The sequence below is a fragment of the Rhincodon typus genome, unplaced genomic scaffold (assembly GCF_021869965.1).
Source record: "Rhincodon typus isolate 14 unplaced genomic scaffold, sRhiTyp1.1 hic_rhity00000381, whole genome shotgun sequence".
NCBI lineage: Eukaryota > Metazoa > Chordata > Chondrichthyes > Orectolobiformes > Rhincodontidae > Rhincodon > Rhincodon typus.
This window is the reverse complement of record NW_025966019.1, coordinates 54,209-69,965: the sequence shown is the minus strand read 5'-3', so window position 1 is coordinate 69,965 and position 15,757 is coordinate 54,209. Positions and strand designations below refer to the sequence as shown.

Genomic DNA, 15,757 nt, shown 5'->3' with positions numbered 1-15,757 from the left:
TGTCTCCTCCATTTCTCTCCCCCTTGGTTCCCCTCTGTCTCCTCTCCATCCCCATATTGCCAATGGAATTCTTATGGTGTGCAGGTATCAAACTGTGCCTGATGTGTTTGTAACCAAAACACTATAAGATATAAGAGCAAAATTAGGCCATTCAGCCCATCAAGTCTGATCCACAATTTGATCATGGCTGATATGTTTCTCAAATCTATTCTCCTGCCTTCTTCCTCTAACCCTTGATCCCTTCGCTAATCAAGAATCTATCTATCTCCGTCTTATAAAATCTCAGTGACATGGCTTCCACATCACTCTGTAGCAGTGAGGTCCACAGATTCGCCACCCTCTGGCTGAAGAAATTCCTCCTCATCTCAGTTCTAAAGGGTTGTCCCTTCACTTTGAGGCTGTGCCTTGGGGTCCCAGTCTCTCCTATCAATGGAAACATCTTTTTGATGTCCACACTATCCAGATCTGCCTGTATTCTGTAAGCTTCAATCAGATCCCCCTCCCCTATCCTTCTAAACACCATCGAGTACAGATCCAGAGTCCTCAACCAGTAACATTTACCCACATCATGTGGAGAAATCGCCAGAGATTTTGATTAGGATTTGTTTAACCAACCAGGTTCCCAGGACAGAATATTCCTTGATCAATTACAAAATTACTTAAACTGGCCCAAATGGGAGGACTTTGCAGACTGATTGTCAGCACAAGATGGCCAAAGAACTAAGACAACAATCTGAACATGAAACTGTCTGCGATAATCCCCCACCCAAGCCCCACAGCAGACATAGGGCATGAGCAGCAGGCTTGACACAGGTCTGTGTGATACGATGCTGCAGGCTAAGGGTTACAATCCTACACTGACATGATGCTGCACAGAGGGATTTGCATGTGGTTCTATGGATTTGTTTGTAGAGCAGGTGGAGTCTGACAGGTGGAAGATGAAAGGATGAGCTGCTCACACAAACTGAGTAGAGGGTGGGACAGAAATCGACATGCAATCAAAAACAACAGCCAGCAGTGGACAGTGAAAACATCCAGCCCGTCGCATTGCTCTGGGAAATGGCAAGAGCTCCCCGATGGAACCAGAGAATAGCTCAAAGAGACTTTACAAAGACACAGGTGAGCGTTCTTTCCCATCAGAGTGAACCAGTTGTTGTAAATGTGTGTTTAATACTCCACCCAGTTAGTCCCACTCCCCCCTCGCTCCTCACACCCTTTAATATCCCACACAGTCTAATCCCACTTTCCCCTCACTTTGGAAGGTGCTGTCTGAGGATCTTTGGTGAATTTCTGCAGTGTATGTTGTAGACGGTACACACTGCTGCTACTGAGCGTCGGTGGTGGAGGGAGTGGATGCTTGTGGATGTAATGCCTACCAAGTGAATGAATGTCCTTTATTGTCACGTGCATTCAACATAAAATACAGTGAAAAGTGTGTACTGTCGCTCGGACATAACGGCCATTCACAGAGTAAAATAAAAAAGAAAACCTAAAGAGAGTCCAACTTTACCTACTCTGCTGCTAAAGCAGGCCCACGCCAGTGTCCTGCTCTGGGCTACACCAGCCCATGCCATTTGCTCAGAGAGTGTCCCGCTCCGAGCTACACCAGCCCACGCCATGCTGCAGAGAGAGTGTCCCACTCTGGGCTACACCAGCCCACGCCATGCTGCAGAGAGAGTGTCCCACTCTGGACTACACCAGTCCATGCCATGCTAGAGAGAGAGTGTCCCACTCTGGGCTACACCAGCCCACGCCTTGCTGCAGAGAGGGTCCCACTCTGGGCTATACCAGTCCATGCCATGCTAGAGAGAGAGTGTCCCACTCCGAGCTACACCAGCCCATGCCATGCTGCAGAGAGAGTGTCCCACTCTGGGCTACACCAGCCCCTGCCATGCTGCAGAGAGAGTGTCCCACTCCGAGCTACACCAGCCCACGCCGTGCTGCAGAGAGTATCCCACTCTGGGCTACACCAGCCCACGCCATGCTGCAGAGAGAGTGTCCCACTCTGGGCTTTCCAGTGCACTGCTTTATCCTGGATGGTTTCAAGCTTCTTGAGTGTTGTTGGGGCTACACCCATCCAGGCAAGTGAGGAGTATTCCATCACACTCCTGACTTGTATCTTGTAGATGGTGGGCAGGCTTTGGGGAGTCAGGAGGTGAGTTACTCACCATAGAAGGTTAAGAGGTGACTTGATAGAGACATACAAGATGATCAGAGGATTAGATAGGGTGGACAGTGGGAGCCTTTTTCCTCGGATGGTGATGGCTAGCACGAGGGGACATAGCTTTAAATTGAGGGGTGATAGATATAGGACAGATGTCAGAGGTAGGTTCTTTACTCAGAGAGTAGTAAGGGCGTGGAATGCCCTGCCTGCAAAAGTAGTAGACTCGCCAACTTTAAGGGCATTTAAATGGTCATTGGATAAACATATGGATGATAATGGAATAGTTTAGGTTAGATGGGCTTCAGATTGGTTTCACAGGTCGGCGCAACATGAGGGCCAAAGGGCCTGTACTGCGCTGTAATGTTCTAAAAAAAATTCCAAAAATAGTATTCTTAGCCTCTGACCTGCTCTTGTAGCCACTTTGTTTATGTGGTGAGTCCAGTTGAGTTTCTGGTCAATGGTAACCGCTAGGATGTTGATAGTGGGGGATTCAGTGATGGTAACTCCACCAAGGGATGGTGGTTAGATTGTCTCTTATTGGTGATGGTCATAGCCTGGCATTTGTGTGGCACGAATGTCACTTGTCACTTGTCAGCCCAAGCCTGGATATTGTCCAGGTTTCATTGCATTTGAACATGGACTGCTTCAGTATCTGAGGATTCACGAATGGTGCTGAACATTATGCAAGCATTGGCGAACATCCCCACTTCTGACCTTATGATGGAGGGAAGGTCATTGATGAAGCTGTTGAAGATGGTTGGGCCGAGGGCACTACCCTGAGGAACTCCTGCAGAGATGTCCTGGAGCTGAGATGATTGACCTCCCACAACCACAACCATCTTCCTATGTGTCAGGTACAACTCCAACCACTGGAGCGTTTGTTCCCTGGTACCCATTGATGCCAGTTTTGCTCGGGCTCCTTGATGCCACACTCAATCAAATGCAGCCAGGGGAAGCAATGGCCCAGCGGTATTATTGCTAGACTATTAATCTAGAAACTCAGCTAATGATCTGGTGGCCTGGGTTCAAATACCGCCACAGCAGGATCTAGAATTTGAATTCAATAAAAAGTCTGCAATTAAGGGTCTAATGATAACCATGAAACCATTAGTTGATTGTTGGAAAATCCCATCTGATTCACTAATGCCCTTTAGGGAAGGAAATCTGCCATCCTTACCTCATCTGGCTTACATGTGCTCCAGACCCACAGCAATGTGGTTGATTCCAAACTGCCCTCTGGGCAATTAGAGATGGGTAATAAATGCCGGCCCATTTTCCATGATTGAATTTAAAAAAAGGGCAGATAGAGTGCTGGTGCCGTGTTAATATCACTGAGAGGGTCTCAGGGATTCAGGTTAATTCTGTGTGACATGTATTCATGTCCCACTCTGGCAGAAAGAAATTTGAATTTGTTAAAATTCTGGAATAAAAGGCTAGCATAATGGTGACCATGTAAACATTGCTGATTGTTGTAAAAACTCATTGTTCATTAATGTTCTTCAGGGAAGGAGATCTACCAGCCTTACTGCTGCATGTGACTGCAGACCCATAGCAATGTGATTGACTTGTAACGACCCTCTGAAATGGCCCAGTGACACACTAGGATCAAGGATAATTCAGGATGGGCAATAAATGCTGACTCAGCTCTGCAGAGATGATAAGGATTTGTTTTTTTCTAAAAAGGCCTTGGGACTGAACTGAAAGGAGGAACAAATGGGTCACTTCTGGCTACCCAGTCAATGACTTGTTATTAAGATCTGAATGCTAACAGTTATAGAATTGACGAGGTCTTCAAATTAGACTTCAGGTCAGATGAGAGTAGTCAGATATCCTGATATTTGACATATTCAGGTTCTTCCAATATTTCAGCCAAGAGAGTCCTTTGCTATTGATTCTGCCTGAGGTGTTCTGCTATTTTTTTTAGAATAGTTAGAGTTAGACTTTTCCAGCTTAGACATCTTTCATCGATGGATGCACCAAAGGGTGCTAGAAAACATAGTAATGACAGTCCAGAGGCTGTTGCTAGGTAACCTTCAGCTCAGGGCCTCGATCAACTAGCTTGACAGGCAATTCAAGTCATAAATCCATCTTATCTTGATGAAGAGCTTTGCTTCTCTGAAGTCACTTGACTGTCTGTAAACAGCAGGTGAAGCGTAACAAACTTCAACACAATTCTTTTGTAATTACCATCGAATCCAACACCCAGAAATTATGCAGTAAAAACCCTTTTTAATCCAGACTGTTACAATATTTCCATATTCAACTTCCTTGCAATCCATAAAGAAACAGGCAATCCTGAAAACCCTCCAGCCTTGGAATATAGAACATAGAACATAAAACAGTACAGCATACAGGCCCTTTGGCCCACGATGTTGTGCCGAACTTTTACCCTAAACCTAAGGTCTATCTAAGCTCCACCCCTACCTTATACTATCATCCATATGCCTATCTAATAGCCGCTTAAATGCCCCTAATGAGGCCGACTCCACTACCCTCTCTGGCAATGCATTCTACACCCCGACCACTCTCTGAGTAAAGAACCTACCTCTGACGTCTCCCCTATATCGACCTCCACTCACTTTAAATCTATGCCCCCTCGTAATAATTACCTCCACCCTAGGAAAAAGTCTCTGGATGTCTACTCTATCTATACCTCTTATCACATTGTGCACCTCTATCAAGTCACCTCTCATCCTTCATCATTCTAAAGAGAAAAGCCCTAGCACTCTCAACCTTTCCTCGTACAACCTTCCCTCCATTCCAAGCAACATCCTAGTAAATCTCCTCTGCATCATTTCCAACGCTTCCACATCTTTCCTGTAATGAGGCGACCAGAACTGGACAGAATACTCCAGATGTGACCGAACCAGGCTTTTGTATAGCTGGAGCATAACTTCACGGCTCTTGAACTCAATCCCTCTATTACTGAAAGCTAACACACCATACGCCTTCTTAACAACCCTATCCACCTGGGTGGCAGCTTTCAGGGAACTGTGGACATGAACCCCAAGATCCCTCTGCTCCTCCACACTGCCAAGAATCTTTCCATTAACCCTATATTCTGCTTTCAAGTTTGTCCTTCCAAAATGAATCACCTCACACTTTTCAGGGTTAAATTCCATCTGCCACTTCTCAGCCCAGCTCTGCATTCTATCAATGTCTCTTTGTAACCTAGAACAGCCCTCCGCACTGTCCACAACTCGACCCACCTTCGTATCATCCGCAAACTTGCTAATCCACCCTTCCACTCCTTCATCCAAATCATTTACAAAAATCACAAATAGAAGAGGACCCAGAACAGATCCTTGTTTTACCCCATCGTAACTGAGCACCATGTTGAATATTTTCCGTTAAGGGTCAGCCAATTCTGAATCCAATCTGCCACATTTCCCCCTATCCCATGCCTCCTTACCTTCTGCATGAGCCTACCACGGGGAACCTTATCAAACGCCTTACTTAAATCCATGTATACCACATCAACTGCTCTACCTTCATCCACGTGTTTGGTCAACTCTTCAAAGAATTATGAAACATAAAACCAGGAGCAGATGCAGGCCATTCAGCCCATTGAGTCCAGTCTACCATTCAATGAGATCATGGCTGATTTTATCATCCTCAACTCCACATTCCTGTCTTTTCCCCATAACTCAGGATTCCCTTACAGATTAAAAATCTATCTCAGGCTTTAAAGTATGTAATCAACCAGCCTGGACAGTCCTCTGTGGTAAATAATTCCACAGATTCACTCCCCTCAGAGCAAGAAATTCCTCCTCATTTCTGTCTTAAAATGTGTGACCCCACCCCCCCCCCCCTGCCCCGCCAAACTCCCTTTCATATGATGTCCTCTGGTCCTAGATTCTCCTCCAGGTGAAACAACCTCGACACACCTTGTGAAGCCCTGTATTTAACCCCGTACTGTCCCTGTCCTGGAAGTGTTTAATGGGGACAGTGTAGAGGGAGCTTTACTCTGTGTCTAACCCCATGCTGTCCCTGTCATGGGAGTGTTTGATGGTGGGGGGAAACAGTGTAGAGAGAGCTTTACTCTGTATCTAACCCTGTGCTGTCCCTGTCCTGGGAGTGTTTGATTGGGACAGTGTAGAGGGCGCTTTACCTTTGGTTTGAAACAGTAGAGCAAGCTTTCCTATTGCAGGGTGCATGCATTGCTGGTAAGTACCCCCTCCTGGGGTTGTAGCTGTTGCTGCTGAGTTACAGTCACGCTGTGACAGAGGGCATGACTTCCATTTGATTGACCACAGGGTTTTGAAGAATATGATCTATTTCCAAGGCAGGGTCTTTTTTATTTATTCACTTGTGGGTTGTGAGCCTGTTGATTACCCCAATGTTTATTGCCCGTCCCTAGTTGCCCTTTGAGGAGATGGTGTGAGCTGCCATCTGGTTGAGCCACAGTGCTGTGAGGTAGAGAGTTCTGGATGTCCACGTGCTGTAGGTAGAACAAGAATGCAGCTCAATGCCACCTTCTCAAGGGGCAACTAGGGACAGTCAGGAAACACTGGACCAAAAGGCAAACCAAACATAATGGTCACTGGATGTCTTTGTGCAAACCAGAAGCTTGTGTTGTATTGCTCAGGTGTGTTAGTGTGTAACCTCTCACCTCTATTACAGCCAGGGAAGCCCAGCAGCTGGAAGTGTTTGAAAGGTGGATTAATTACCACTTGGAGAAGGTGAGTAAAGAGTGAGTGTGAGACAGAAGCAAAAGGAACCCAGAAACACAGAACCTCGGACATAGGCTCAGTTTCTTTTACTAAAACATTGTGATTGACAGGAATGGCTCCAGCAACAAGTCAGTGTGGAAAGACTGGAAAAGGTGGGCTGGTTCAGAGGAGATTTGACAGAAATGTTGAAAATCACTGAGAGTAAACAGGAAGGAACGGTTTCCAGGGGCAGGAAGGTCTGTGACCAGAGAGACACAGATTGAAGAAAATTGATAAAAGGACCAGAGTCAAGGGAAACAGGAAGAATTGTTATTAGTTTCGGCAAGTCATTGTGATGTGGAACACTACCTGAAAGGGCAATGGAAACTATTCAGCAGGAATTATGTAAAGACTGTTTCTTTACAATTTTCTGTATGTTTCATTGTGGACTGAAATGGGAAAGGTTTGTTTTAAAACACCAAGGAATGTGGAAGGGATTGCTGCACTTTTTAAAAGCACTCAGTGCAAGTGGTGTTTACGCAGCTGCTTGTTCAAGCAGTGAGAGGAGGTTACTGCAGATTAGCTGGAGTCAGAGGGGTGTGTATGAGGGAGATTTAGTCAGTAACTAGCAGCTGATTAGCCTGTGGAGTGGTGATCAGTTATGGCTGATGAAAGCTTCTGAGCTGCCAACAACGATGTGCTTGGCTCGCAGCAGAACAGCTTGGGCCTGGGAATGTTCTGGCAGAAACCATTGGAGTTCGAGAGGAGAAGGAGTTGCTCCTGGTTCTGCAGGCTTGGGGGAAGAGTCTGATAGCGAAGACACACAATCAGAACAGTCTACCTCCTTGGGGCACTCATGGGACAGCACCTTCCAAACCCATGGCCACTTCCATCTGGAAGAACAAGGGCTGCAGATACATGGGAACACCACCCCCTAAAAGATCCCCTCTAAGCCACTCACCGTCCTGACTAGGATGCAGTATTCCTAGCCTCTGACCTACTCCAGTCAAAGGTATCACTGTTCTTTCACTGTCACTGGTTCATAATCCTGGAATTCCCTCCCTAATGGCACATGGACTTCAGCGGTTTGAGAAGGCAGCTCATCATCACCTTCTGAAGGGGCAACTAGGGACAGGCAAGAAATGTTGACCAGCCAGTGACGCCCATGTTCCATGAAGAAACTCTTTGGACCTACTGTTTTGATCCACAACTTCCCAATTCATTACAGAATAGAAACGGGTCATTCTGCTTAATGGTGTTGTAAATGATACTATAGGCTCCTCCCAACAGTCTTCAGCTCACAAACAAAAACAGAAGTTGCTGGAAAAGCTCAGCAGGTCTGGCAGCGTCTGTGAAGAAAAACACAGTTAACATTTCAGGTCTGGTGACTCTTCCTCAGAACCCTCAGCTTCAGCTCATCCAATCAGCACCTTGCTAAAGAAATGGAGAGCTCAGAAACCCACCAGAACACAGCAGAAATGATAGGACACTGTGCTGCTACATTGCCAGGCAACAGGCCATACAGCCCATCAATTAAAGCAAACACACATGTTCTCAGTTCTTTGTAATGGGTAGAGGAGATACTGTACCTAACCAGCCCACACTTGTGGTGATTTGGTGATTGGACAGCCGAATTATCCTGAGTGTGCTAATTGCTACACAACCAGTCAAGCTGATAAGCTGGCTCATTTCTGCTTGCTAAAAATGTTCAGACAGGGGACCAGCTAACACACAAACTGGGCCAACAGGTTGGAACCTTGTACCAGTAGTGATTTATGTTGGATGGGAGGGGAGTGGTCCCCAATGCTTTCTCAGGACAACACTTTAGCCGATCAGAATCAAGTGGTGACCCAATCAGCAGACCCTTCTTGTTTACTTTGATTTGTTCATTAATGTGTTTGTCCCAAGGAGTGTAACAAAGTGAATGATGCTGTGATTTCCTTTTCAGTCTTGGGACAGGTCATTGAGGAATGAGGTGAGGAGAAATAATTTCACTGAGGGTTTTGTATCTTTGGAATCCTCTGTCCCACAGGATTAAATATGGTCGGGTATATTTAAGGCAGGGAGAGACAGATAATAAAATCAAAGGATGCTGGAAATTTGAAACAATAACTGAAATTGCTGAGAACCTCAGCAGGTCTATTGGAGAGAAAGCACAGTTAATGTTTTGACTCCAGTGACCCTTCTCCAGAATTGTTCGTAATTGGGAAAGGGGCAGTATTTCTGCCAATAATGTTCTGGGGATCTGGGTTTGAATCCCGCCACAGCAGATGGTGGAAATGGATTCAATAAATATCTGGAATTAAGAATCTAATGATGACCGTGAATCCATTGTCAATTGTCAGGAAAACCCACCTGGGTCACTAATGTCCTTTAAGGAAGGAAGTGGCCATCCTTACCTGGTCTGGCCTACATGTGACTCCAGACCCACATCAATGTGGTTGACTCTTAACTGCCCTCTGGGCAATAAATGCCCTCATCTCGTGAATGAATAAAAAAGAAGAAAAGCTGGAAAGACTGGGTTTGTTTTCACTGGAACATGGGAGGTTGAGGGGGGAACCTGATAGAAGTTTATAAGATTGTGAATGGCATGGATAGAGTGGAAAGTATGAGGCTTTTTCCCAGGGTGGAGGGGTCAGTTACTAGGGGACACAGGTTCAAGGTGCTGTGGGGCAGTGGGAGTGGGGGGTTGCAGGATGGGGTTAGATTTTTAAAAGAGATGTGCGAGGCATGTTTATCACACAAATGGTGGTGAGTGCCTGGAACACGCTGCCAGAGGAAGTGGTGGAAGCAGACACAATAGCAGCGTTCAAGAACCATCAGGATGAATACGTGAATGGGAAGGGAATAGAATGATGCAGATCCTGTAAGTGAAGACAGTTTTAGTATGGAAGGGCCTAATGTGTGTGCGCAGGCTTGGAGGGCCAAAGGGCCTGTTCCTGGGCTGTATCGTTCTTTGTCCCTTGTTCTTTAACAGGGTGGTGTGTTGAAGTGGCAGGCAATTGGAAGCTCAGGATCTTTTTCACAGGCAGTACGTAGATGTTCTGTGAAGTGGTCACCCAGTCTATGCTTCGTTTCCCCAATGTAGAGGAGACCACATTGTGAGCAGCAAATGGAGTAGGGTAGATTGAGTGAAGTGCAGGTAAAGTGCTGGAAGATGTGTTTGGGCCCTTGGATACTGAGAAGGGAGAAGGTTTAAAACCATTCACACTTGTCTTTAGCAGCCCACCCAGCATTTATCTCTTTCATAACCCTCTCTCCCTCAGATTGCAAGGGTTTGGAGTGGGAGGGGTTGGGCTGGTCAGGTTCTGGGGGTGAGGGGTCAGGGTGGGGGTGTGGGGATCTGGGTGGGAGGGTGAAACAGGTGGCGAATGGGGAAGTTGGTTGGGGTGGGAGGTGTCTGGGTGGAGTTGGGAGGGGAGTTGGTCTGGGTTGGGGGCTATCCTGGTGGGATTGGACTGTGCGCACTGTGACAGTTCCTGTGTTTCCTCTTCAGAGACAATTATCAAGGAGATCGGTGAATGTGTTGCAGGATTTACAGGATGGAGAATTTTTCATCATCTTCCTCGAAGCATTAACTGGCGATCTCCTGGTGAGTGTGACATCTCCAGCTGAGATTGGCCACTGATTGGAGAATCAGTGAGGATTCCCCCCCACCTCCTGCTTCCCCCTCAGTGCCACGGTGAGACTAATAGGATTGATCCTTCCATGTGATTGGTGCCCCTGGTAATGAATGACCTGCCGACGGAGAACTCATGGCCAATCAGAGGATGGCAGCTTGTGGAAACTGCAGTGCCTGAGCCACAACAGGAGGCCCAGGGGAAAAGCTGAATGAAGAGCGGGTGAGAATCACAGGGGGAACGTTCAGAGTGAAGGGGCTTTTGGCCAAGAATAATCCCACAGGTCAGAGAGTGCCTCTTTCAGCAGGGTGTGAATACTACTTTGTGATGGAGCCCAGGGTAAAGAGTAATAACTGGATCATTAATGAATTTAATTAATGTCCTGTTTCAGGGTCAGGGACCGTGTTAGTCCCTTCACACCATTCCCCCAAACATCTCCTCTCATACCCACACAAAGAGAGACAGTAAACAGACACAGCAACAAGTGCGTGTATGTGTATGTGTGAGAGTGTGTGTGTTTGTGTGCAAATGTGAGTAAATGTGAGCGAGAGAGTATGTGTATGTGTGTGAGAGTGTATGTGTGAGTGAGTAAATGTGATTGAATGTGTGTGTGTGAGTGTGAGTAAAAGTGAGTGAGATTGTGTGTGAGTGCATATACTCACACTCTCACTCACATACTCATTCCTTACATCTATACCCACACGCTGATTCACTAACTCACTCACACACACACATTCTCACTCTCTCACTCATCTGCACAATCACACTCTCACTCACACACAATCTCACTCACTTTTACTCACACACACACATTCAATCACATTTACTCTCTCTCTCTCTCTCTCTCTCTCTCACTCTCTCACTCATACACATTCTCTCACACATACACATACACGCACTTGTTGCTGTGTCTGTTTACTGTCTCTCTCTGATAATGTGTCTGTTCTCTCTGTGATATTTCTGTTTTCTGTCTCTGCCTCTGCAATAATATGTCTCCCTGTTTTCTGTCTCTCTCTGCAGTTATAAGTCTTTATGTTATCTCTCTGACTCTCTCTCTCTCTTTGCCTCTCTCAACTCTGACTCTCTCTCTCTCTGCAGTCATGTGTTTCTCTGTTGATTCTAGCCCCGGATCACAGGTCTCTGGTTCTTGCTAACATTCTTCACCTACTGGAGACGCAAGTGGAACCTGGAGATTGCCTTCACTTACCTGGAACAGCAGCAGGTAACGTCTGATGGGAGAGCTGGGGTGGGGAAGGGATTAGGGAGGAGGGTGTGGATTGGAGGTGGAGGGAAGGGGCTGGGCAAGTGGGCAGAAACCTCTCAACGCCAGTGTTTATTGTCCATCCTCAGTTGCCTCTTGAGAAGGTGGGGGTGAGCTGCCTTCTTGAACTGCTGTAGTCCACATGCTGTTGGTTGACCCACTGCCCTTAGGGAGAGAATTCCAGGATTTTGTGCCGGCTTGTTATGAGTGGTCATTTTGGAAAGAGTGGCCATAACATGATAAAATTCTTCATTGGGCTAGAAAATAGAATAATCAGAAAGCAGGGTCTTTAGTCTAAAAGGAAGCTACAATAGTATGAGAGGGTGAATTCTCTGTAACAGATTAGGTATAAATCATAGAATCCCTACAGTGTGGAAACAGGCCCTTCGGCCCAACAAGTCCACACCGACCCTTGGTGCATCCCACCCAGACCCATCCCCCTATAACCCTTTTCTGATGAAGGGTCTAGGCCCGAAACGTCAGCCTCTCTGCTCCTATGATGCTGCTTGGCCTGCTGTGTTCATCCAGCCCTGCACCTTGTTGTCCCCTATAACCCACCTTGGCTACACACCCCTGAACACTATGGGCAATGTAGCATGGCCAATCCACCTAACCTGCACATCTTTGGACTGTGGGAGGAAACTGGAGCACCCGGAGGAAACCCATGCAGACACGGGGAGAATGTGCAAACTCCACACAGACAGTCACCCGAGGGTGGAATTGAACCCAGGTCCCTGGCACTGTGAGGTAGCAGTGCTATCCTCTGAACCACCGTGCCGCCCAAACATTATTAAAGTCATAAACGTGGAAAGGTAATAATTAATATTTAAGGAACGGATTATTATGAATGCTGTTGTAGGTATGACTGAACAATTCATAATCCCAGATCTAGCCTGAAAGATCTCCTTTCTCTTGCTTTTGTAATGATGGTGTTGTTCACTGAAACATGGTCACACAAGGCTGCAGATGTTATTTCAAAACAGAATACAAGTTTATTACACAAACACTAAAAACAAAACAAACCAAAGCAAACCAACTCCACACAGAACAGTTAGAAAGATCTGAAAACACCCAGTGAAATAAAGCTGAAACTTATTTTCCAACATCAGGTAGGCTTCACCCAGAAACAGCCTGCTGATTTGGTTTCTCAATTTGGACCATTGAGGAGGCCAGGAGATGTCAGCAGCTGGGATTAGGGCAAGGCAGTGAGGGTCAGGGAACACAACAAGCTTGGACAGATGGTATGGGCACCACATCTCTAGGATGGACACTGAGTGATGATTAGTTCCAGAAACAGTGCGTTGTTAAGATGGGGCTGGACTCAGACAAGAGGGATCCATAGGGGCAGGATGATCATTGCTGCGATGAGTTTGGCAAAATACCTCATGTTGTAAAAACCCTTTTGGGGAGATTGAGTTCAGACACACCAGCACCATTTGGTGTGAGACCAAGAGGACTCAGTGTAACAACAGCCCTCTGGTCAGATAAAAGGGAAACACTGACCTGTCCTCCTGACTGTCCTTTCCCTCCACTCAAAATTCTTGTGCTTCGTTCCTTTTTCTTTCCGAGTATGTGTGTGTGTAAGAGCGAGTATGGGAGGATGGAAGGGAGTGTGTGTGTGTGTGTGTGTGTGTGTGAGTGAGATTGAGATTGTGTGTGTGTGGGGGGGGACAGTTTTGAAAGGGGATGAAGCTGGAGTTTGATACACTTGAGAAATTCTGTGTTTTTAATGCATTTGGAGCATAATTTGATGAAATGTTTGTCATTGAGGTGATTCTAGAGCAGTGAAGCGAGATAAATGGCACAGACCCCCATCAGGAGGGAGAAGGAACTGAAGGAGATTAATTTTAAATGAAACAAATGCTGGAGAAATTGCTAGGACTGGAAAGTGATAAATTCCCAAGGTCTAATATCCCAGAGTACTAAAAGAAATGCCCCTGAAAGTAGTGGATTAATTGATGGTCATCTTTCAAAATTCTATAGACTGTGGAACAGTTCCTACAGAATGTAGAAAGGCAGATGTAACCCCCAATGTAACAGTGGAGAGAGAAAGTAGATAGAGACATCAATAGTGGGGAAAAAGTGTGAGAGTCTGTTATACAAGACCAAATAATAGAACATTTGGAAAGCATTAATGGGATTGGACAAAGCCAGCAAGGGGTTTATGAAAGACAAATTATGTTTAACAAATCTACTGGGGTTTTGTGAAGATGTAACTCGTGGAATAGCTGAGAGAGAATCAATGGATGTGGTGTATTTTTCATAAGATCTCGCAGAAGAGGTTAGTGGTAAAAAATAAAGAAATGAGATGGAGTAATATCTGGGCATGTTTTTTTTAAAATTCATTCACGGGATGAGGACATCACTGGCCAGGCCATATTCTGAGGAAGGGTCACCGGACCTGAAATGTTAACTCTGATTTTTCTTTCACAGATGCTGTCAGACCTGCTGAGCTTTTCCAGCAACTTTGTTTTTGTTGTCTATGGTAGGCCAGCATTTATTGCCCATCCCTAATTGCCCAGAGGGCAGTTAAGAGTCAGATCACATTGCTGTGGGTCTGAAGTCACATGTAGGCCAGACCAGGGAAGGATGGGTTTTTCCCCAACAATCAATTCATGGTCACCATTAGGCTCTTAATTCCAGCACCTGCTGTTAGCAGGATCCAAACCCAGGTCCCCAGAACAATAGTCCAGCAATAATACCACCAGGCCATCACCACCCTATAATTTGAGGATTGAGAATTGTTGGGCAGACAGGGAACAGAGAATGGGAATAAATAGTTCTTTTTCTAGGTGGTAGCGAGTAAATGGATGGACTCTGTGAGGATCAGGGCTCGTATAGAATTACCTGCAGGAGGAAACTGCGTGCAACATTTCCAGGTTTACTGATGTTTCAAAACAGGGCAGGACTGTGGTTTGTGAGGAGGAGACAAGAAGGGCTGGAAGGTGTTTAAGACAAGTTGTGTGGGTGACTGTGGCTTTATAAGATTTTAGTTGGGTCACATTTAGAATATTGTGTTCAGTTCTGGTCGCCACATTACAGAAGAGGGTCCAGAAGAGGTTTACCAAGATGCTGCCTGAATTAGAGGGTATGGGCTATAAGGAGCGGCTAGGAAAACTCGAGTTGTTTTCTCTGGAGCAGCAGAGGCTTTGGGGAGACTTGATAGAAATCTATAAAATTATGAAATGCGTGGATAGGGTTCACAGTCAAAATCTTTTTCCCAGAGTTGAAATATCTAACACTAAAGGGCATGCATTTAAGGTGAGAGGGGGAAAGTTCAAAGGAGACGTGAGGTGCAAGATTTTTACCCAGAGTGGTGGGAATCTGGAACGCACTGCCAGGGCTGGTGGTGGAGGCAGATACAATAGGGGTGTTTAAGGGACTTTTAGATAAGCACATGAATATGCAAGGAATGGAGGGATATGGACCAAAGGCAGGCAGAAGGGATTAGTTTCATTTAGCATCAAGTTTGGCACAACATTGTGGGCTGAAGGGCCTGTTCCTGTGCTGTACAGTTCTATGAGTGAGTGGGTAAACACAATGCAGATGCAGTACAATGTGGCTAAATGTGAAAGGGTACACCTTGGTGTGAGAAACAGAGAGGCAGAGTATTTTAAAATTGATTTCCTCTCTGTCTCTTTGCAGATAAACCTGGGGAATATCAGCATCAATGAGATTCTGTCTGGGAACCCTGATGTGATTCTTCAACTGATGGGCAATCTGGTTGCTCACTATGAGGTGATCATACCAGAGCAGGGCTATAGTCTGAAACAACAAACTGTGTTTATATAGCGCTTATAACTGAATAAAACATCTCAAGCTGCTTACCAGGAGGATTATCACAGAACATAGAAGCAGAACATAGAACAGTACAGCACAGTACAGGCTCTTCGGCCCACAATGTTGTGCCGAACTTTTACCATAAACCTAAGGTCTATCTAACCTCCACCGCTACCTTATACTATCATCCATATGCCTATCTAATAGCCGCTTAAATGCCCCTAATGAGGCCGACTCCACTACCCTCTCCGGCAATGCATTCCACGCCCGTACCACTCTC

The 15,757-nt window shown here is 45.9% G+C and overlaps 1 protein-coding gene across 1 annotated transcript; it reads left to right on the top strand.

The window, feature by feature from the left end:
• The first annotated feature begins 1,044 nt into the window (after positions 1-1,044).
• LOC125488324 (plectin-like) lies at positions 1,045-15,489 on the top strand. The gene is made up of 5 exons (XM_048621287.1): positions 1,045-1,119; positions 6,788-6,846; positions 10,313-10,408; positions 11,560-11,658; positions 15,343-15,489. Exons 1-5 carry the CDS (start codon positions 1,077-1,079, stop codon positions 15,487-15,489), a joined length of 444 nt encoding a protein of 147 aa, XP_048477244.1. The 5' UTR covers positions 1,045-1,076.
• Positions 15,490-15,757: the final 268 nt, after the last annotated feature.